Source organism: Mangifera indica, chromosome 7 (assembly GCF_011075055.1).
Source record: "Mangifera indica cultivar Alphonso chromosome 7, CATAS_Mindica_2.1, whole genome shotgun sequence".
Classification (NCBI taxonomy): Eukaryota; Viridiplantae; Streptophyta; class Magnoliopsida; order Sapindales; family Anacardiaceae; genus Mangifera; species Mangifera indica.
This window is the reverse complement of record NC_058143.1, coordinates 4,770,337-4,793,910: the sequence shown is the minus strand read 5'-3', so window position 1 is coordinate 4,793,910 and position 23,574 is coordinate 4,770,337. Positions and strand designations below refer to the sequence as shown.

At 31.2% G+C, this 23,574-nt stretch overlaps 1 protein-coding gene across 1 annotated transcript; it reads right to left on the bottom strand.

The window, feature by feature from the left end:
• Positions 1-22,570: 22,570 nt before the first annotated feature.
• Positions 22,571-23,104, bottom strand: LOC123221389 (norbelladine synthase-like). The gene is made up of 2 exons (XM_044644243.1): positions 22,975-23,104; positions 22,571-22,884 (listed from the first exon to the last, which is right to left on the bottom strand). Exons 1-2 carry the CDS (start codon positions 23,102-23,104, stop codon positions 22,571-22,573), a joined length of 444 nt encoding a protein of 147 aa, XP_044500178.1.
• Between the last annotated feature and the right edge of the window lie 470 nt (positions 23,105-23,574).

The following is a 23,574-nucleotide window of genomic DNA, read 5'->3' as shown; positions in this document are numbered from 1 at the left end:
TTCAAACCCTTCAAATCATCCACTTTCCTTCTAAAAACAAAGAAAACAAGCATGCAGGAGGCTGCTTTTTTGGAAGAGGCAGAGAAGATGATGGAAAAAGGTAGAATTGCCTTTTTTTTACTTTTCTCTTTTTACATGCATATTTATTTCTCTATCTTTATCTTTATCTCTTTTATCTTTATCTTTTTTTTGTATTTCTTTATATATATATATACACAAACACACACATACATGTGAATATATATCTATATATTTAAAATTGGAAATATCTCAAAACAGCGTCAAAAGGGATAAATGTCCTTGGAACAGATCTGAGGGTATTACAGTTCAGGTGTGCATGGTAAGGATATGACTTTTAAATATTCCTTATGTGATCAATGGGATACACTACATATGTACCCAAGGTAAGGGCTATCTTTGGATGGTTAGTCAGTAGTTCTGATCAACTTATGTGATAAGGGAAGAAGTTGCTATCAAAGATTTTCTTGTATGATCAGGGTGTCCTAGTTAGATAGCCCAATAGGTCGTTTGGCATGTGCACAAGATATACGAGTAACTTTCACTAGAGCATCAGATATATCGATTTCAGCTTGGGTCTTCATAACCTTCATAGATGACCTATGTTAGGGCACTGAGGTGTCATAGTGTGACCACATTTAGCTTACAAATGGAACACAAGATTTATTGTCAAATATTTTGATAGCCATGGATGCTTAAAGTCTCCACTGGCTAAGTTTTACTCATGTGTTTTCTTTTGCATGTTTTACAAGTAGAGGTGAGTAGTAAGATAGTAGGGATACAGTAGTCCAATGAGTAGTTGCACAAGCAAAGAAACATTTATGTCATTTCAGTATTAGTAAATATATTTATCTTTGTTATTATTATCATTATTTTTAAACAAATTATTTTACTTATGATTTATACAGTCATTTTATAATAATGATTTTCATATAATTGTTATTTTATAAGTTTGATTAATAAAGCAGTTATTTCTATTACATCACCTTTTTGCACATTTTATATATGATCATGCATTAAAGTTTTCAAATAGTTCAGTTGCACACGTCTCTTTTGGTATATTCCCATCAGGGGTATATATATGGAAAGGTGTGTTACAATTCTAATATTCCTTGAATATATTGCAACTCCCTTTAAACTATCTGCAATTGAAGCTAGGTTGGCTCTTGCAAATGAAAGATCAAGCTTGGTAAGTGTAAAATACTATAGAGCACCAATGACACTTCTATACATTATTGGCTTGTCAAACACAAGGTTATCTCCAAGAAACAACCTACTACCCATTAGGCTAAGTGACTTAAAGCCAATCGCATTTGACATTTGTAATTGTAATTTTATATTAATGATTAGTAATAGATTTATTATTGTTCACTTCATATGTGTATTAATAATATGATCGTATAGATAATATATCCTTATAATGATAAAACTATGGTGAGAGGATTAGACAACTAATCATGAAAACCTTATACACACATTAAGTGAGCATTCTAGAAATGTCTGTAATCTTGATATTTCTATGACCAAGAGCACTAGTAATGATGATAAGATTATCCTAGTGTTGAGTTTTCAAACTATCTCATGGTCAAAATTGTTTATAGACAACTCAATACAACACATAAGTGGACATTGTAGATGTGTTCACCAGACTAATCTGACCAAAGTATATTTATATGGATGGTTACTTCAATATTTATGAAATAAATTTTTTGAACACCATGGGTGTATGTGATCTTTTAATTTGAGGTTGTCAAACTATCTCGATTAAGTATCGATATGGCTTGATATTATCCAACATGTTATCATAACTACAGTAACCATAAAGGAAATAAATGGCCATACAGTGAGATATGTAGAGGTTATGATTGATCAAAAAATAATTCAACACTCATAAATGCGGTAAAATATATATGACATGAGAATATTAAAGACATCCATGATCACTTGAATTTGTGGCTATAATGGGATTAGATTGTTGGTTGATCTATGTTTGTCATTAATGTTTATTAGTTCATACCAAGGAACTACTAAGATAGACACACTTCTATATCTTGGCCTTGAGAGATATTGATTGATGAAAAGATTGAATTGCATGTAATTGTGATATTGTAAAGGCTTAAGAGATGTCTATTGACTGGGTGGTCATGATACCTTATTGTAGGACAATCTTGGTCTGTATCCAAATTCAATTTGAATTTGGGTACGACTAGCTTAATAGAGAGCTTATGGATCATGCGCATAGAGTAGTTGATTCAAACTCAAAGGCAAGGGTTATTTGATAATAATTTTGGTGCTTAAAAATAAGGTGAGACTATGAATAGATTAGACTTGTCCAATAAGATTGAAAAGCTTAGTTTGACTTTTCCTTAACCATACACAATTGTGCATAGTATTTGTCACTTATGTACCACCATGAGGGAAGGAACTGTCATTCCTTGCTAGGGAGCCCACTGTTCCTAGCGTCTAGACATTATAAATAGACACGTTTTATGGAAAAATATATGTGTGCTTATTTTGCCAACCCTAGTAATTCCTTTCACCCTAAACAGATATACATTTAATCACAGAGCCCTAGTAACCTTTTGTAATAGAACTAGCCTCCTTTCAAGTTTGTGCTTCATGTGGATACCAAGACGTTGTCTCTTAAGGGTTGTAGCCATGTAAAAAACGAATAAGCCATCTAACGCAGGTATAATCTCATTAACACCTATGTTTGCTACCATATAGTTTAATCAAACAGGAGAGAGTTTGATTTTAGTCTTATTAGTTTAATTGTTTTCTTCCCAATTATGTGGACCTCTATTGTTGAAAAACTGTACAAATGGTGGGTTGAAATCACTAATACCCGCAATCTTCTAAGATGAAGATAATGAATTAAGCTAGTTCGATTGGAAAATTAGCTTGATGAGTTATAGATGTGGTGTTGTAGTAGCTGTTTCTATTTGATATATTATATTTACAACAAGGAAACCATAATGGTTTGTAGGGATGGTTGAAAGAGTGTAGGCAATGATGCCAAGAAGGTTGAATGGAAGATACAAAGGAAAAAGAAATTAGTAAGTTGAATTCTATTGTTGGGTTGTGGTTACTCTATTGTCAAAAACTAATACCTTTGATGTTCATTTTTTTAGATTTCAAATAGTTTGATTCCATGGGATAGCAGCATCTGGGAGAGAGCATGAGAAACTACCACATGTATCTTTGAACTTGGATTTAGGAGTTGAAATGTTCAAAGTTTCTGATGTATGAATACATATATATAAAAAGACTATTTTACTCTTATTGGAATTCCATCCCCTCTATTAGAATTTCATCCTCAAAATTGTTTCAAAATAGCTTGGGATGTCACCTTTACATATCTTACTCCACCTATCAAACAACCTCATTGATTTTATAATTCCTCTAAAGGATATTAACTAGCAGAATATGCTTTTTTTTAAGTTTCTTAACCCTTTTGTCCAGTATCTACATTGACCTTTTCTTATAGCTCATATTGTTTACTGACTCTATCTCATTGTTTCTCAACACATATAACATATCTACAATGTACTTGGGTAGTAATGAAACATATAATATATTATAGATATTATCTATGCTCATAAGAAATGTATACATGTAGGCCACATTATTGACCTACTCCACTATCTTATATGGGCTAATGTATCTTGAAGCCAATTTACCATTTTCTTGAACCTCATGATATGCTTGTAATGGGGCTACTCTAATGAAAAATCTATCACCTATGCTATTACGAATCTCGATGTCTTTGATGACATAACTTTTCTAGTTGATCCTAGGCTAGTCTCATCTACTGTCTAATCATCCAAACATCCTCAATCATCCTTTAGGTATTCTTCAACCTAACTAATTACACTAATAAGTCTCTTGCATCCATCTCATCTAAATGTAAAGTATAATGACACCTTCTAACATACAATGTCTTATTGGATGTCATTTTAATCATTGCTTGATAACTATTATTTTAAGTAAGCAAACTCTATTAGAGGTAATAACTAAACCTAACTCACCCTATGGTCCAAACAACAAACCCTTAACATGTCCTCTAACACTTAGTCATTTTAGTCTAACCATAAGTTTAAAGATAATATGTCATGTTAAAAGTGAAGTTCATACCTAATGGCCTTCATAAACTCCTTCAAAACATCAACACTCTGGTTTCTTGCTTTTTTTTTGTTTTTCCCTAATCTTCCACCTCAAGGCTATTCTTTACTGCTTCACAAACAATGTGGCATCCATTACCTTTTCTTGAAAGCAAAATAAAGAATATAATATTAGGATATTGAATTTTTTACCCTAATTTAGCCCTATGTATACATTTATATCATACTTTTCACACTCTAGACATTTTTACCTCTTTATATGTTGAAATGCCTAAATTATCCTTATCTTTAAACTTGAGAAACTAGACAAGACAACACCATTATTTCGTTTATGCATTATAGAGAGAGAACATGTATAGATATTTAGTATCAATATTTTAAACAAGATTTATATATATGTGTTAGATAAGATAAAATGAATTTAAAAATTTTTGAGTTTAAATTTTTTAGATTAAATCTAAAAAAATTTTAAACTTACTTGATCATATTTTCCTAAATTCTGGCTAGCGTTAATCTCATATTGAAGCAGCACATGAAAAAATAATCCAATAAGCCACCTGTGAAGAGCATGAAGTGAAAGTCTTGGCGTAGAATATGCAAAGAATTTGGTATACTGTAAAGAAGCAAATAAGCAAAGAATTTAGGCCTTGCCGTAGAATAGCAAATAAGCAAATATAATATAACATAATATGTAGAGAATATTTGCATAGATAAGCAAAGAATATTTGCATAAATAAGTTGCATAAAATATTGCAGCGAAGCATAAAATATTGCAGAGAATACTCTTGGCATGCTTGTTTGCTTCCATGTGTTCATTCACGTGAATGTACATGCTTGTTTGTAATTATTTTTTGCAAAAGCTATTTGTTTGCTTTTCCATGAAACTCATATGTAATATATAACATGAGAGTATTAAACATATACAATATAGATCATCAGATTGCTTTTCAGTGCAAGAAAAAAATTTAGTGAACAACTTTGTCAATCGTCGACCAATGAAAAAACTTTATGGATTGGCAACAATGACATAATGACAGTATGATAGGTGAGGTTTCTTTATAAAAATGGAAGCATAATTGTATCGTACCAAATTTAATTCAATCTGAATTCAATTAAGTAATTCAATGTAAATTACCAATATCAATTAAATTAAATTTGATATAAATTCAATTAAGTAATTCAATGTAAATCTCAATTTGATTAGGATTGAGTTATTGTTTAATTCAAGGTTGAAGGTGAAATTCATTGGTGCGTAAAAGGGGAACAGGTAGGCGGAGCCACCAAGGGTTGGTAGCGATGCCAAGGGTTGGCATTACTACCAAACTTTTTTGTTAAGTCACCAACTGTTTTGATTCTACTTTTTTTTTTTTTACATCTTCTCTTTTTAAATGTTACTGATGGAAAAATTCATTTTAAAATATAACTTTAAGGTCATTATTAATTTTGAAAAACAAAAGAGTCAATTGAATTAGTTGATGCCAACCATATTAATTTAATGATAATCCAGTTTGTTTGATTAATTTTTGATTAAAAATAATTGTCTTTCATTAATGTAATTAACAAATTAATATATTTTTCAGACATTTGCAATCAACTACCAGAAGGGGGCATACAAATTCCATTAGGCATACAAATTATGAGTGCACATATTGCTTCAAACAAAGATGAACACTGTAACTATAATTAAGAACAAACTAACGCTTACTTAGAGAGCTATTTTTCGGACAACATGTTTCGAACATTTATTAGATTTGGTGGAGCCAAGGTTTACTGTTGTTTTGATGCATGCAATGTTATTTCGTATGATTAACTGTGGGGACCCAATAAGAGAAATATGGTTCAAATTAAATGGTCTTGAGTTCTGAGTCAATGCTGTTGATTTTGTGCTAGTCATTGGTCTGATATTCGGGGAGGACATAAAAGTGTCCAACTATATTGATTGTACAAAGACACCTCGATTGAGAGAAAAATACTTTCTAGGAATTAACAGGTTGTTATCCCATAAGGAGATTGAGCAAGCAGGTGGCGATTAAATTTAGGAAAATAATGATGAGGATGCAGTGAAGTTTGCAATATTGTATTTTGCGTTTACAAGAATATTAGGGGCAAACAACAAAAAAAAATACCTAATTGTGTTTTGCATTTAGCTGACAATTTAGATACATTTAGTTTGTACCCATGAAGGTCGCTAACATGGAATAAAATAGTTGAATCGATGCGGAAGGGTATACATAACAAATATCAGTATTGTGTACAACACTACCTGTCTTACATGAGTCCACTCGCAATGCTTAGCTACAATATTTTGGGATACTCGATTACTTTTCAGGTAAGTATTGCATAATGGATAAAGTTAATATTCACACTGACAATTATAAATACTAACCATAAATGTTGTACATTATGCAATATTGGATTTATGAGATGATTCACAATTTATCACCTTATGTCTGTCTAGAAGAAAATGATCAAGTCCTCCATATCCTTAAATGAAGACAATTGTACTACTGACCTGGGATAACATATCGATGCTTTGGGATGCTCCTTTGGTAAGTTACTCATTGGTAGATTTATATCTTATCATTCCATCTTTCATTTCATTAATTTTTATAAATTTCTTTCATGTTCCAAGAGGGGTTTACAACTACATTATGTCCAACTAAGACTAATCACAACTCTAAGTGGTACATATAGGCTTTAAAGTTTATGGGAGAACAGGTACCACAAACATCATCAGATGATGAGTTTACATATTTAGATGATGATGATGATACCCAGTCGATTCGTTTTGCTGCTTTTTAGGTAGCCTTCAGAGAGTCTTCGCGATCCTTAATTGCTACGTCTCAATTGCCCTATATCCCAATAGCATCTTTCCCAGTATAGGTTTTCCCTACCCATGTGACCAACCCTCATATCTTTACCTTTTCTATATGGATATCTTTATCATAAGGGTCTTGATTCGTTGTTCTTAGTATTTCTCATATTGGACAAGCATCTCTTTCACAGGTGTAATCTTCCTGCATCATGTACCCCTAAGAGTAATATAGGGCCTCTTATGATGTACGTGTATTCCCTCCACAGATGTCTATCTCTTATGCCTTTTATCCTCAAGAATGTTAGAGGGCCTCCCCTGCAAGACACTCAATTCACTGGACTTTGTATAGTAGTGTATCGTATGACTTTCTTCAATAACTCTTAATGAATAGTGGAAGAGTAATTAGCTTTCAGATACAACAGCAACTTAACTAGCACATTGTGATGATGTGCCTCGAGTGGGAGCAATATACATCGATGATTCATAAAGAAATATAAGGGCAAACATCAATGCTTCATGAGAAGATATAAGAGTAGTGTCAGCAACAAGAATTGGTGTTTCATAGGGAGATGCATAAATAGTGGTAACAATAGACATCGATGTTTCATGGGGAGATGCAAGAGCAGTAGCAATAGTAGGCATCGATGCTTCATAGAGAGATGTAGGAAGTCCAATCCTTATTAAAGCATCGAATTATGAGACTTAAGGATTCTTCTATTCAAGCATCAAGACTAGTACAAGTTATTATCCACTATACTTTTTTTCATTATTTCAATTAGTTATGTTACAGAATAATGAGAACTATAATTTTTTTTAATTGGACAACTCATCGAATGATGATGTGCAACAACAAGAGAAGGACCAACTGACAACTATTGAGAAGCCATCGACGGCCAAAAAAGTGTCAGCATTTGGACCTATGCTATAAAAAGGAAAATAGTTAGTAAGTCCTTTCATAGATCTAATAAAGACGCCAAAAAACAAAAAACCTGTTCCTGAGGATCGTCCTATGGACTTGTGATTGGCTAAGGACTACTTAAAGTTATTATTGCGGTACTGCAGTGCTTCAAATGATGACAATTGATGTGTCTTCCTTGGGGGACCAAACAGAATGACAACCAATATAAGCAAACTCTAGTAGACCCAAATTGTGAATCAGGAGCAATGGTTGGAAAACACAATATGCACCATTCCTTTATCTTCGTTCATATTGATTATCATTTTCAACTTATGGTCTAACTTATTTATGTACATAACACATCGAAGCTTTCATGAGAATACTTCATAAATATTTTTGAGGTAGTAACTAGATGACTATTTTGACCTAATTCGTTGCATATCTCTCACAATGCTATAATGAGTTCAAATGTTTGGTGCAACTATAAAGTGGCCCTCGTTTTTCCTAGATCAAATTAATGGCATTTCATGTGTACAATCCAATGAATAGTTTCAACCATGGAACAATGTGAACAAGGTGGTTTATAAATGTAAGTCGTTTAAGGTATACGATTATCAATAACTGTACTTATTTGTTTTTCATTTGTTGACAGGTATTCATTCTCTTTAACTTCGATAACTAATATTGGGTGTGCGGCGTATTGGATATCAATTACTAGAAGTTGTATGTAGACGACTCCGCCAAATATATCAGTAGTTTAGAGAGAATAAAGAAATTGATGATGTCATATAGGACATTGACATACCTAATGAAGGCAAGTAATTTTTATACATCAAAGGGAATCCAACTGCTAGAGATTCTACCAACGTTATAATACAAATGTGTTTGTGACATACCAAAACAAGATGTAGCAAGTGGAGACTGTGACCTTTTTTTTTAACTTATGTTTATAGAATACCTTGTGTAAGATCGTTCATTTAACTTCACATCGAAACATTCTAGGAGGCTAAGAAGGCGTATGGCCACAACCATATTCCAAGGGAAGACCCTTAGTAAGTATTTATGGTTTAGGGTTTGTTTATTTGTTCTCAAACTTTACTTAATTAGTCATATTTATTAAATTCAATTGGATTGTCAAAATGTAGGTTTCAAGGATTTCACTTAAGGCATGGATGGGCATGCATATAAATTGGATTATATTTTATTATTGTTTCAGTGATGTATTTGCATTTTATATAATAACTTTCTTTTGATGATCCCTTAATGCTTATTCGTGAAATAAAATCAATTAGTAAAATATGTTGATACAAAATACTTGGTGTGATACAATGAAATCAAATATATATATAAAATGAATAATAATAAATAAATGTTATGGCAATTCCATTCTGCTGTTTTGACCCACAACCATCATATATAGGTAAGAGCTAGAAAATAAAAAATTAATACATTGAAATTTAAACAAAACTCAGAAGATAAATTAAACATGCAATATATAGACACTTAAAATTACAATATCAGCCAATAAAGAAAATTAACTATGATAAGCTATTCAGCCATATGGGTTGCACCGCGACTACGATAACCTTGTTCTCGTTTGCTACTTGATGTATTAGACAAGCCAACCACTAGTATCAGAGCTAGACTCGAACAATTCAAGCAATTATAGTCAGGTTGATGACATCGAGTGCAGTTTTAATGTTAGACTTCCTCTCCCTATGAAGGTCTTATTGCATGGCTAAAAGACAACTAGAGTATCGTTGTTCCATCACTAGAGGATAGATTGCAAGCATATTGATAGTACCCAAATTGATTGATTCCCTAGTGGATTAATTTCTTCTCTATACACCCTTCGTAAATATTCCGTCAGGTAATATGCACTAACTTATCCTACACAATCTGAGAGGTTATTGTACCTTACAACAACTACGGTGTCTACACATGAAATTTGGAAAAGTTTAAATTTCTCACAGTCATAAGTTCAATAAAGAATATTCTTGATGAACACCTGCTATTGTGAATCATGGACTTTGTATTGTTGCATATTGATTGGTTTAACAACCATATTGGTAGAATTGAGCATATATCTAACAAGCTTGTCTTCAGCCCATGACGTTAATAGGTGAGATCTCTGACCTATAAAAACAACTAATAAACACAATGAATAAAAGAAACATCAAACCAATTTTAGTCATATGTACCAGCCATGTTTCACCCCTTGAAAAACCAATGTTGCATTGTGCTCTTCAGAAGCTCAACTAATATAGTGACAAACAAAATGCGAGCAGTTCATGTCAAAGCATTGAAGGACTCAACGATATTGGTCGTCATGATGTTGTATTGCTATCCTCCAAAGTGGGCATCTACCCATCTTTCATACCCAATGTCAGTTAATTAGGCTACTGCAATAGGATTTACTTAAGCAATTTTATTCATGGTAGTTTGGACGTTCCTGAAGCGATATGCTGTAATAGCTTTACAAAATAATCCTTCAATTTTTGAACTATGTACACATGTTACCCTTTATATGGTAATTACAAAACATGACGGGCATGAGGCACTACAATTCGCCATCGACATACTTATTGAATGATGGCCATAAAAAATAATGGTCAAATATGGCAAATCACCAATGCACATGTGCAGGTATGTCAAAAAGGGTGTCCATGTATTGATTCCCTTTTTGTGCCCAATATGAAAGGTGAGCAGGTAAACTTGTACTTTACAATTTCTTCAAATTAGGCCTTAAATGCAATACCAATACAACCAAGCTTCATACACACGTATTTATAACACATTAAACTATCATATCATCAAGTGATGTATAAATATTGATCAAGGCAAGACAATAAAAAATAGAAGAAAACAATAGTGGCAATTTTGTATTTTTTATGCAACTCTCTGCCAAGACAAGGGAAACAATGCACACACCAAAATGGCACCAAACTGGAACACAAGCATAATCCAGACATAAAGGATAAATCCACTAACCTTGGAACTCCACCACCACTCCATAAACACAAGAAAATGGATAAAAGAATTTAGAGGAATGGAACATGAAAAATTTAGGGGGGTTGGCCGAAAGCCAATCCTTGGCTTCGGCTAACCTGTTCTTCATTTGGTTTTTTATCCAGACCTAAATTTTCGTATTTTTTAACCATCACTATAAAATTAAACAATATTATAACAACATTAAACGATACAATAACATGAAATCACAACATTAAACAATCTAACAACATGAAATTACAATAAAATTGTATTTCACATAAATTCATAAATATGAATCTACCATACATTATTTGATTTTCAATTTTTTATTTAAAAAACACATAACATAAAGACTTGAATCAAGACTGATCTGAATGTAGATGATTTTGCTATAAAATCTTTGCAACAAATGTTAATTCTCTAAAGAAATTTGACAATTTTCCTCTCTCCCTCTCCTGTGTCCAAGTTGAATCTTTTATAATGGTTTTTTCTTTTAGGTTTTATTATTCAATCATAGGTGTCTTCTCTGTTGAATAATATTTTTTCATATTGCAGAGATTCTTTCCCTTACTATAAGGCTGAGGAAAAAAAGAGAGATTACTGTTGTAGTATTCTCTCTTTCTGCATGAGTTACATTAATAAGGGTATTTTGGAAAAGTGAACTACTGTTGTGATATTTTTGTTTAAAGTTTGAGATGAGTGACATATATGTATACGTAGTTAAAAAAAGGGTAAAAAATTCAATATTCTTATAATATTTCCTTTCATATGTGTTCTTTAATTTTGCTTTGGGAAATCTAATTTTTCTTTTCTATGACAAGATAATACTTTTCATTGCATATATTCCTTGAGAGACTTTAATCAAATATGGTTGCGACCTTACATGGACAACTGATTGATGCCTTTCTGCATCATATCTTATCTACGTATACAAAAGAGAATATAATAATTAGTTGTTTAATTAATTAGATTTATTTTGATTATGAATTATAATTAAATGAATATTTGATTATGTTATAATGTTTGGTATAACTTATGATTATTGAATTATGAGTTACTATAATCTAGTAATGATATTTTGACAAAATACTGGAAAGCTAATTATTTGACTAATAATGTTCAAAATGTCTTAATTTCGCTTTTGGATTAGAGATGTAAAAAGATCATTAAATCTAACAATTTAGAAAAAAAAAAAAGTTACTCTTATTAGCTTTTGGATTAGAGCCATATTATGTACACTCAATTTTAAGTATATAATTGAGTACATAAATTATGTGTTATCATGTGATTAGGTATTACTCTATACTTGATTGAAAATTATTTAATCATATGATCATATATTATCTAAAGTTAAATCATTAAAAAATGTGATTATAATCAACAATTAAATTATTCATATCAATTGTATTAAACATGTCGCAATTCAATAATTTGGATTAAATAAACTATAATATATAGACACATTCATTTGACATAACTTAAGATTGCTAAACTTTAATTATGAATTATGATTATTAAAATAAGAGTAATATTATATGTACATATTTTTTATATATAATTTTGGTACATATGATAATATATCATCCTATGATTGAATTTTACTTTATTTTTAATTCAAAATCATTCAATTATATGATGACATATCATTTGTGTATTAAAAATATATATACATAGTTTTATTGTAAAAATAATTGGTTATACCATAATTAGCAACCATTGATTAAAATATTTGTTAAAAGGAAAGAAACAATTATTTGTTTAAGTGTTCTTGCTCTTCCTTTCAATCATACTGTTTTCCAATCATGGTTTGAGTTGTTGTTTCATTTGGGATTTTTTCAATCAAACTAGAAACAATTATTCCAACATCCATGGATCAAATTACTTGTTTAAAGGAAAGAAAAAGAGACTTATTTGTTGAAGTGTTTCTGCTCTTCCTTTCAATCATATTGTTGTTTAAGTGTCTTTTTCCTTTTTTTTAATCTTCCTTCACAAGGTTTTGGTCCACTATTTCACAAAGAATGTAGCATCAATTACTTTTTCTTGTAAGCAAATTAAAGAGTACAACTTTTGCTTTGTCATATACTCTTTAATTTTGATTAGGGAAATCTAATTATTATTTTTTTTTAATGACAAGATAACACTATCATATATGGTTATGGTACGTCATGTTTGCCGAGAGACTTTAATCAAATATGGTTATGGTTCTAACCATACATGATCAACTTATTGATGTCTTTCTTCATCATACCTTATCTTTGTAAAAAAAAGAGAATATCATAATTAGTTGAATAATTAATTATACTTATAATTATTAGATTGTGATTATATATTATAATTATATGAATAATTAATTATATGGTAATGTTTGGTAAAACTTTAGATCATTTGGATTACAAGTAATTATAATCCAATTATGATTGTCTGACAAATAATCTAAAAAGCTAATTTTTATCTGAAAATATTCAATGTACCTAATAATTTAGCTTTTGGATTAGATATGTAAAAAGTTCATTAAATCTAATAATTCAAAAGAAAATGTTAATCCTATTAGTTTTCTCATTAGATTAATGTTATATGTACTTAGTTTTGAGTATTTAATTTGGTATTTAAATAATGTATTATTATCTGATTAAGTTATTTTATCCTTAATTCAAAATCAGTTAATTACATTATAACACATCATCTAAATATCCAATTAAGTATCTAAAATTATATACAAATAGTTTTATTGTTTGAATTACAACTTAAATCATCTGTAAATGTGATTATTATAATAATTATATTATTTATATAATTTATCTTAAACATGTCTTAATCCAATAATTTGGATTAAATAAGCTATACCAAATAGACACACACGTTTGACATAGTTTACGAGGCCAAATGACCATTTCCTACCCAAGGTTTGGTGCAAACCTAATTTTCTATCTACTAATTGTTGAAAATCTAAATACCCACTCGTTTGATAAATTTCATTGTTACTGTCAGGGGTAAAATTATCATTTAATAAAAATATTTAAAAAACTAAAAATTTATCACAATTTCCCCCTAGGTTTAAAAATCTAAAAAATAACCCCTACCCAAAGTATAGAAAAATGAACATTCCCCCTAGGGTTTTTTTAGCAACTGTGGCCAACAATCGATGGAGATTACGACGGCCACGTTCTCTCTTCCTCCTAGCTTCTCTCTCCTTTTTGTTGCATTCTCGACCATTGTCGACTCAAGAAAGTTGTCAATGAAGACAAATCGCTCATCTCCAAATGAAGATGCGATTCATCTTTGTTGGAGAAGAAGACGTTTTATTTTCGTTTGAGATGGAGACGATACACAGTTGTCATCTAAGAGATGACAATTACACGTCATCTTCATCTTTGATAAAGACAAATCGTATCTTCATCTGGAGATGAGTGATTTATCTTTGTTGATACCTTTCGTTGGCCAATAATGGTTGAAAATGGAGTGCGACTGAGAGAGAAGCCAAGAGGGAGGGAGAACGCCATCGACAATGTGTTGGAAAAGCCTTAGGGGGGAAATGTAAGTTTTTAAACTTTGAGTGGGGGAATTTGTTAGTTTTTAAATTTGGGGGTGGAAATGTGATAAATTTTTAGTTTTTTAAATATTTTTGTTAAATGATAATTTTACTCCTAATAGTAATACTAACATTTAACAGATGAGTGAGTACTTGGATTATTAATAGTTAGTGGGTGGGAAGTTAGGTTTGTAGCAAACTTTGGGTGGCCTAGTTTAAAATTGTCAAATTATAATTATGAATCATAATTATAAAATTAATTGATGATATGATAATTTAGCATCCATGGATTAAAATATTTGTTAGAAGGAAAGAAAGAGAGACTTGTTTGTTTAAGTGGTTCTAATCTATCTCTATTGTATTACCTATGATGAGAAAGTGAGGTGTAGTACTCTAGTTTCTTATTTCTTTTTTACCTTATTCTAGCTTTTGAAAACACATTTCGGTGTTTCAAAGCACATGTTTCTAATTCATGCAAGTTTGTTGATTAAGAACCATCACTTTAAGTATAAGATATGATCATCTGATAATCTAATTTTGCATGTTGGGACTATATATGTATAATCAGTCGTACTCTCTTAATTGGAAAAGAGATGGTATATAGTCTAAGCATATTCATGCATAAACATTATCTCTATAATTAATGATCTTGTTCAGACAAGAATATGAAAATTTTTGGGACTGAGTGGATACATTATAGTTTTGCTAAAGAGTGATGCATAATAATGTACGTGAGAAAATCCATTGCTTTGACGTTATTCCCAAAATTAACGAAATACGAGGTATTTGACCTATTGAAAATTTCATGTAGACTTTATCATGGATAAAGTGACTATAAGAATGATACAGGTTGATAAAATGGTCTCAATCATAATAGTGATATATTTGTTGTATCACATTTTATAATTGTCAAATGTGGAAATTCTGTGATTGGTCGAATTTAGTGAAATTCTCATCCAAAATTAATATTAGTGCAATTAGATTGAATTTTAAAATGTCAAGCATTTGAGTAATGGAAGATGATTGGAAACATAGTAAACTTTCGATTTTATGCCTTATGCTTAATTGATTGAGTTGTGTCTGATGTATGTTTCTGTGATCTAATTAACTATAACATTGTAAAACATGATGGGTGATTTTAATTATAATGATACTGAATAAGGATAATTATAATATGTGACATTAAAGATGCACAATATCCTAGATGAACAAAAAGCTTTAGAGGTCGTAAATGAAGTTATCATAAAATCACAACTAACAAAGGGATAGAAACCTAAATGGTGCCTTACATAAATGTGATGTGGATGTACACCACACATGTATGAAACAAGACTCACTTCATGTGATATCTTGGCTAGTTCCATGAATAACGATATGGTATACTAGTAATGTTTAACTATATATGTCATAAGTATGGTTTTGATAGAAAAGTTTGGAGGAACTGCAATCCCTGAATTAAGGAAGTTGATCACTAAATTTGATAGAATATCAAATATAATTATGGAACAAAAGTCAACTAGGCATAACCTAACAAATGAATAACAGGTTCAGGTAGTTGAATGATCTCTTCCCAAGAGTGGGAGCGTATGAAAGTGCATATAACCCACAATAAGACTATAAGGTCTTTTGTTGGTAGTTCTCGCCATATAGAACTAATGGACAAGCGCCCTTAAGGCAGTTGGATCATGTACTCATGCATACGTTATAGAATTGAGTTCCAAAAGTTGTTTGTCATTTCAAAAGAAAATGGCTTAAGTTCGAGTAAGGGAAAGAGGTCATACGAGACTCAAAGAATAAGAACAAGGAATTAAAACGAGTGAGAAATGTATTGGAAGAAGTGACATAAACATGATGAATTGTTACAATAGAAGCAATGAGAGTTATTTCCCCCATGAATAAACAAAGTTGCGAATGATATTGTCTCATTCTATATAAAGTGATGAAACTTTAGTTACACTAGAATCTAACAAAAATGACATCAATATAAATTCTGATCTGATCCCAGTGTATTGAAGTCATTTGGCACCAATTTCACTGACTGTGTTGAATAGCTTTGGCAACAACTTGACAAACTCATGTGCAAAACTAAACATTAACATTAACGTTAACGTTAAATTAATTTGAGAAGATGAAAATGACCTAGATTTCCGATAGTTAAGCAGATGACCACAGATGATTTTCATAAGGTTACAAAGAATGGAAGGAAGATAACGTGGGTGGTCTTTCTAGCTTGTTTGAAATTGATTGTGAACTGAACCTACCAAGCCAAATGCTATTAGCCATTAGAGACACCTATCTCTGCGATAAATTTATAAGATTGGATAATATCACTAAAGTCTTTCATATGATTATATCAATTCAATTTTGCACTAACAAAATATATAATAAGTTTTATTAGTATCATATTTAACTATATAATTTAGGCCAAATGAATATTTCTCACCAAAGGTTTGCTGCAAACCCAACTTCTCACTCGCAAACTATCAAAAATCTAACAATTTATCTGTCTGTTAAATTTTATTGTTACTATCAAGGGTAAAATCGTCATTTATTAAAATATTAAAAAACTAAAAATTTATCACATTGTCATCCTCATGTTTAAAAACTAACAAATTCTCTCGACCCAAAGTTTGGAAAACTTACATTTCCACCTAGAGTTTTTCCAACACATTGCTGTTGGCTGGAGACAACAACACAGATGGTGTTCACTCCCCTTCTCAGCTTCTTTGTCAATCTCATTCTATTCCCAGTCAACCTCAACCAACGAAAGCTAGAGATGAAGGCATTTCTTTGTCTCCCGATGAAGATGAGGACAATGCGTCATCTATTGCCATCTTCAACAGCTAGTAGTAGGCTAGTTTTCTTGATCGGTGAGGGTTGGAAATGGAGCGAGATTGAGAGAGAAGTTGGAAGGGAGGGAGAACGCCACTATTGCCATCTCCAACAGCTAGTAATGGTGGCTGGAAAAACCCTAAGGGAAAATGTTGATTTTTCAAACCTTGAGTAGGGAGAAATTTGTTAGATTTTTAATCTTAGTGGGGAAATATAATAATTTTTAGTTTTTTAAAATATTTAAATTAAATAACAATTTTACCCTTGAAGAGTGGAAAAGTGGATTAGAGGATGCTTGTGGGGCCTCAGAATCCATGGCTGTTGACTAGTGCAGTGTGGTGTCCCAATTTATCAGTTGTAAGGTTGTCACTCTGTTGAAACTTTTCTTTTGTTCCTATGTGCAGGTTTATTTTGTTCTTTAGAATTTGTCTAGTGTTGTTAAATATTATAAAGATACTGGAATATGACAGTCTAATAGGTAGGAACTAGATTTAAGAAATTTGATGCAAAAAAAAAAAGAATAATTAGACTCTTAAAGCCTTTGATGAGATAATTTTGGATATTTGTTCTGTCTATCAGTAGAATTCTGTCAATAGAAGGATTGTGTTAGATTTTGAGAAAGATAAGAACTTTTTTCTTGTTTTTCCCTTACTCCAAGTCAAAAGTTACGATCTGATTTATACTGAAAAACACCCCGGAAATGTCTGACACATGACAAATCAAAAGTTAGATAAGAACTGGTAGCTGCTTAAGCCGCCCGACACTGTCCACATGGCTGACACAAGTAGCTGACCGATGCTCTAATTCCACAACCTACAACTGACACTTATTCTTCCACACATTGGCAGCTCCTTTCTCCTTGAGCCGATACTCATTTTGGATATGATTATGCAGCAATCACTTCCTTTGGTATATGATTTTAAGTCTGGGTTGCCCATGTTAATTTGCATGTTATAATATGTCGCATTTAGCTGGATTTTCTGGGCCAAGTTAATGAATGGTTGTATTAGCACCCTTGATTTGTTGAGTAAATTAACCTTAGAAAATGCGAAAAAATCTCTGATGTTAGGTTAGGTTATAAGAAGTCAATTTGGCTGACATGGTAAAGTTAGTCTGCAATTTTACAAGAATGATTTGGGAAAAAAAATTTTGGTCAAATAATATTTGAAACATTTATTAGATGTTTCGTTATCAAGAAGCCAAAATACTTTATTCTATTTTGGAAAATTTACCATTAAATTAAACCACGGTCACAGTAATTTTGATTAATGTTATCTAACCAATTTTAAGTTGGACGTAACAATTTTTTGAATAAGATTAGATATTATTTTTTAAATCAAAGTAAAAATAATATTTTGCTCCCAAACAACCAATAACTTTGGTTAGAAAAAAATTAAGATTAATTTTGTTGACCTGACCTAATCTTTAACGTAATTTTCAATAGAACCCCTATAATTTGGAAATTATGGTTAACTTCCCCTATGAATATTGGTAACATATCTTCATATTTACTCATTATCAATACTCTGTGGACAAAGAAGCGATCATTGGTCAATAATACTTAAAAGAAATGTGGTAAATAATTTTCCAACTATATTAAAATTAGTACAAACTTATAAATTTACAAATAATTCAAAAAACATAGATGATAAAATCAAGTCCAAAAAACTTATTCCCACCAAAGGTTTGGTCTAAACTCAAACTTTCACTCGCTAATTTTCAAAAACCCAAATATTCATCATTTTGTTAAAATTCTCTGTTAGAATTAAAGGTAAAAATTGTCATTTAAAAAAATATATAAAGAAATTAAAATTTTATCTTATTCACCCATTAGTTTAAAAAACTAATAATTTTCCCATGTCAAAAGGTTTGAAAACTCACCTTTTACCCCCTAGGGTCTATATTCTTCTTCCTTTTTCTCTGGTGCTCTTTTGGCCGACAGTTGGCATTCTTTCTTTGATGTGGATGATGAGTTCTTTCTCTAGCACCACTCTCGATGACACATGGTGGCAAAATCATTCTCGGTGATGACACATGATGGCGTAATTGACCTTCTTCTCCTTCTTTGTTCTTAGTCTGAAAATCAAAAGTCTTCACCTTTGTTCTTCATTCTTCATCTTAAAATCGAGGAGAACTCTTCACCTTCCTCTTCTTCGTCTAAAAATCACTAGACGAAGAACAAAGAAGAAGAAGGCAAAGAGTTCTTAGATGAAGAATGAAGAAGAAGAAGAAGGCTAAGACCAAGACCAATTCCATTGTTGTGTGTCTTTGGGAGTGAAGGGAGCACCAAAGGAAGAAGGTCGGTTATGGAGATAGAGAAAGAACTCTGACTGTTAGTCAAAAAGGGCATCAGAGAAAAAAAAAAGGAAAATATAAACCCTAGGGGGGAAAGGTTCAAAACTTTAGGTAGAGAGAAATTATTAGTTTTTTAAATTAAGAAGGCAAAATGAGATAAAATTATAATTTCTTTATATATTTTTTAAATGATAGTTTTATCCTTAACTTTGACAGAGAATTTTAATAGAATGGTGGGTTTTTGGGTTTTCGAAAGTCAACAAGTAAGAATTGGGTTTAAACCAAACCTTGGGTGGGAACAAGTCTATTGGCCTAAAATCAATGAGGTTTAACCAAGAATTTTCACAATTTCCCCGACACTTGAAAAGTAGTCTTCGGGAGAGTCAGATTTACCTCTGGATAATGTGATTCAAATATTTGAATAAGGTTAATTGAATGTGAAATTAAATTTAGGTGTGTGAAAAGAAGACATCTGCCCCAATGGGTGGTCAAGGTCAGACAAATGAGATTTTCCCGGATAAAAAAGGGAAAAAGAAAGGAAAGAAGTGAATTGAAGGAGAGTGGTAAGGTGCAAGATAATTTTCAAAGATATTAATACAATTAGAGAGGGGTTGCTTCTTGGTTTGATTCTTAAAAATACGAAGTTGTAAGAAATTGATCCTAAAGGAAATCACAAATTTATAATATTGGTTGATTAAGATATTCTTGACAAACCATGAACAACTGTGAACACAAATATTATAGCCTTTTATAATAATGTTGTGTGTTCATAAAATGGATAGTAGTTAAAATCGATAATAATTTTCTTGTCTAAACTTTTTTAGGCAAACATACAATGATTTTATTTTCATAAACAACTTTAATTTTAATTTCAAGAATATCCTCTCGTCTAATTACGTTATTTTCGATTATTTACGTCACTCTCAATTAATTACATTGAATTTGGTGTAATTTTTTTGAAGATTTGATAAGTTCTGATTTGAAGATTTACTAAGTCATGTTTCAAGGATTCAAAACATATTTGAAAATTGATAAATTTTTGTTCAAATACAGATAAAAACGAAAAGATGAGTATAAATGAGGAGAATGGTGAGTGCATAAGGTGTGTAGAGTACGTAAAGGGTGTCTAGGGTGAGTAAAGAATGCGTAAAGGGTGCGCAAAATGCGTAGAATGCGAAAAAGGTGCATAGGGTGCACGAGTTGCGGAAAATTGTAAGCTAACTGCTCTTACTATGAAAACACTTGTCATTAAACAATTGCATGACTACAATTTATATAAAGAAAATTGATTTTAGCAATTTATATTTAAAAAAAATAATATATAATTTTTATATGATATAATATTTTAAAAATATAACATATATATATATATTGGGTGCGAGAGGTGCGCGGATGCGTGCACACCTCTATTTGCTTTTTTAAATATTTATATATTATATAAAATTATATATATATATAACAAGTGCATGCGGGTGCAGTATCCTCGTGCATCCGCATGCACCCTTACGCACCTTTTCGCATCTATACGCAGCCATACACACCCTTATGCACCCATATGCATCCATACACACCCTTTCACATCCATAAGTGCCCATATGCACCCTACACACCCATACGCGCACCCATACACACCCATACGTGCACCCATACACACCCTACACACCCTTACGGACCCATATGCATCTGTGCGCACCCTTGCACACCCATACGCACCTTTCTTGCACTTACGTTAATTTTTTTGTTATTATCTTAATTAAAACAAAAATTGATCATTTCAAATAAGTTTTTGAATCTTTGAATCATAACCTAACAAACATAGAATGCTCATAGGTTATCGAAAAAAAATATTCTGATGTAATTAGCCAAGAAGGTAACGTAATTAGCCGAGAGGGGAATTATTAGAAACAAAATTAAATTTACTTAAAAAAGTAAAATCACTGTAAATATGCCTAAAAAAGTTTAGGCTTGTGCCTATTTTAATTAATATCTCTTTTATGATCACTTTTTCATATGGTCTTTTTGCATATAAAAGAATAAAATGTTAATTATAGACATGACATTGCCGAATCGAAAATATATGGTTATGTTATTAGGTTAAACTGTATTGTCCGGCAACGAATTATTGCAGCTTTTTACCCAATGGAATAGGTGGTGTTACTAAACGCGCCTTTGGGACAGCAGCCGGCCACCACCAGTGGTTGATGAATCCAAACACCTTGCTATCTAGTTCCAAACTTCTTTCAGTTTTTTTTTTTTAATTTTTATTATATTATATTCATTAAATTAATAAATTGTTTATAAGAAATTAGAATATAGGTAAGCCTTAATGTGTTTTTATAATTAACCATTTCCAAAGCATTTTCTGAATTCTAAAAGCAACAAATTCTTGCTTTGAGAATCCTTTATTAAAACATATTATTTCATAACTAAGCAGTTTGTTGTAAGATCATTTTTCGAATTGATTTACCAAACATCTTTCATATTATAGATTATAAAATAAGTTATTATAAAAGAAGCTACAACAACAAACAAAATTCTTACAATCAAGTAATTTGGGATAAATTATTCAACCAATCAAATCTTGGCTGTAACCAAGTAAAACACTCTTCAGCTCTTTCCTGCTCTTATACCTTGGAAAAAAGAATTACATGTGCACAATATCTCTTTCATTATTTTCAAATATAGTCTTCAGAGTCTTCTTTTTCAGCGACCTTTCTCACATGCAGTTAACCACAAATTCATGGTGGAATTAACTTGCTAAAAATATTTTGAAAATCAGATGAATATTTTGATATAGGTTATTCAATCGAATACACATGTTCAAATGGAGACAGTAACTGAGCAAAGGAAAACCAGGGTTCACACTCATAACTCGGAATATGAGTTTTTATTACAATATAAATATATCAGAGTAAATTAAGTTGGTAAATTCATAAAATCAAAGTTGTAAACTAATTAATTATGTAAAACTTAAAAAATAGATTTGTTGAATACAATATAAAAGCCAAAGCGTAAAAATATTAATTTTATTTAATATCAATCGATATCACAAAAAAGTCCCTTTGAAGATCCTAGTAAGGAAATGGAGAAGGAGAAGGAGAAGGTGCAATCTCGCTCAGGTACTTTCCAACGGTTTCTGCAAGTGTTTCCACCAGACTGGTGTTGACTAGAGAAGTGAGATTTGCTAACTTATCATCAATCTCATACTTTATTGTTGATCTTATTATACTAGATGTATAATTTTTCTCAATAACTTTGTATTGAGTTATATAACGCTTGAACCCCGATGCTAAAAATCCTCCTTCAGTGGTTTCTGTTTCCTTCACACGCTTCTCATTATCAACCTTTGTGATCTTTTCTTTCATATAGCCAACTCCAGGAGTTCCTGAAACAATAACCATATACAAATATTTAAATAAATATATATTCAGTAGCTGAAATTAATTATTTATTAGATAAATAATTTACTAATTACCAGGTGGAAATGTAACGTTTAGAAGTGTTCCAACATGTCCATCACCTTCAAAGACTTTTACTGTTCCAAGAACATTTGGCAGATATGTGTTAATAATTGTGAGGACCTGAAGGGAGCCGTAGATATCCATCAAGTCTGTAGATCAATGAAGATCATCGATTAAGAGAGATTTTGTTGGAGAAGTTGAAACCTTAGGGGAAAAACAACTTTTCAAAACTTAAACTTGAAAGAAAATTGTTAGTTTTTAACATTAAGATGAAAATGAGATAAAATTTTATTTTTTTAATATTATTAATTAAATGGTGATTTCATCTTTAATACTAAGGGATTTTTGTTAACGTTAATAGCAACGGGTATCCATTTGGCAATGGACTAAATTTTGGGTAGTAATAAGTCTTTTGGCCTATTCAAATAGCAGTCAACAAACTGGTGGCTTTGTAGTTGCATCAAACACTGTCATTTTGCGATTCACAAAACGCCATCATATTGCTTAGTCTGAATTAAAAATAAATATATACAAAAACAATAACACATTATTATATGATTGAGTAATTTTTAATTAAAAATAAAATATCATTCAATTATATAATAATATGTCAT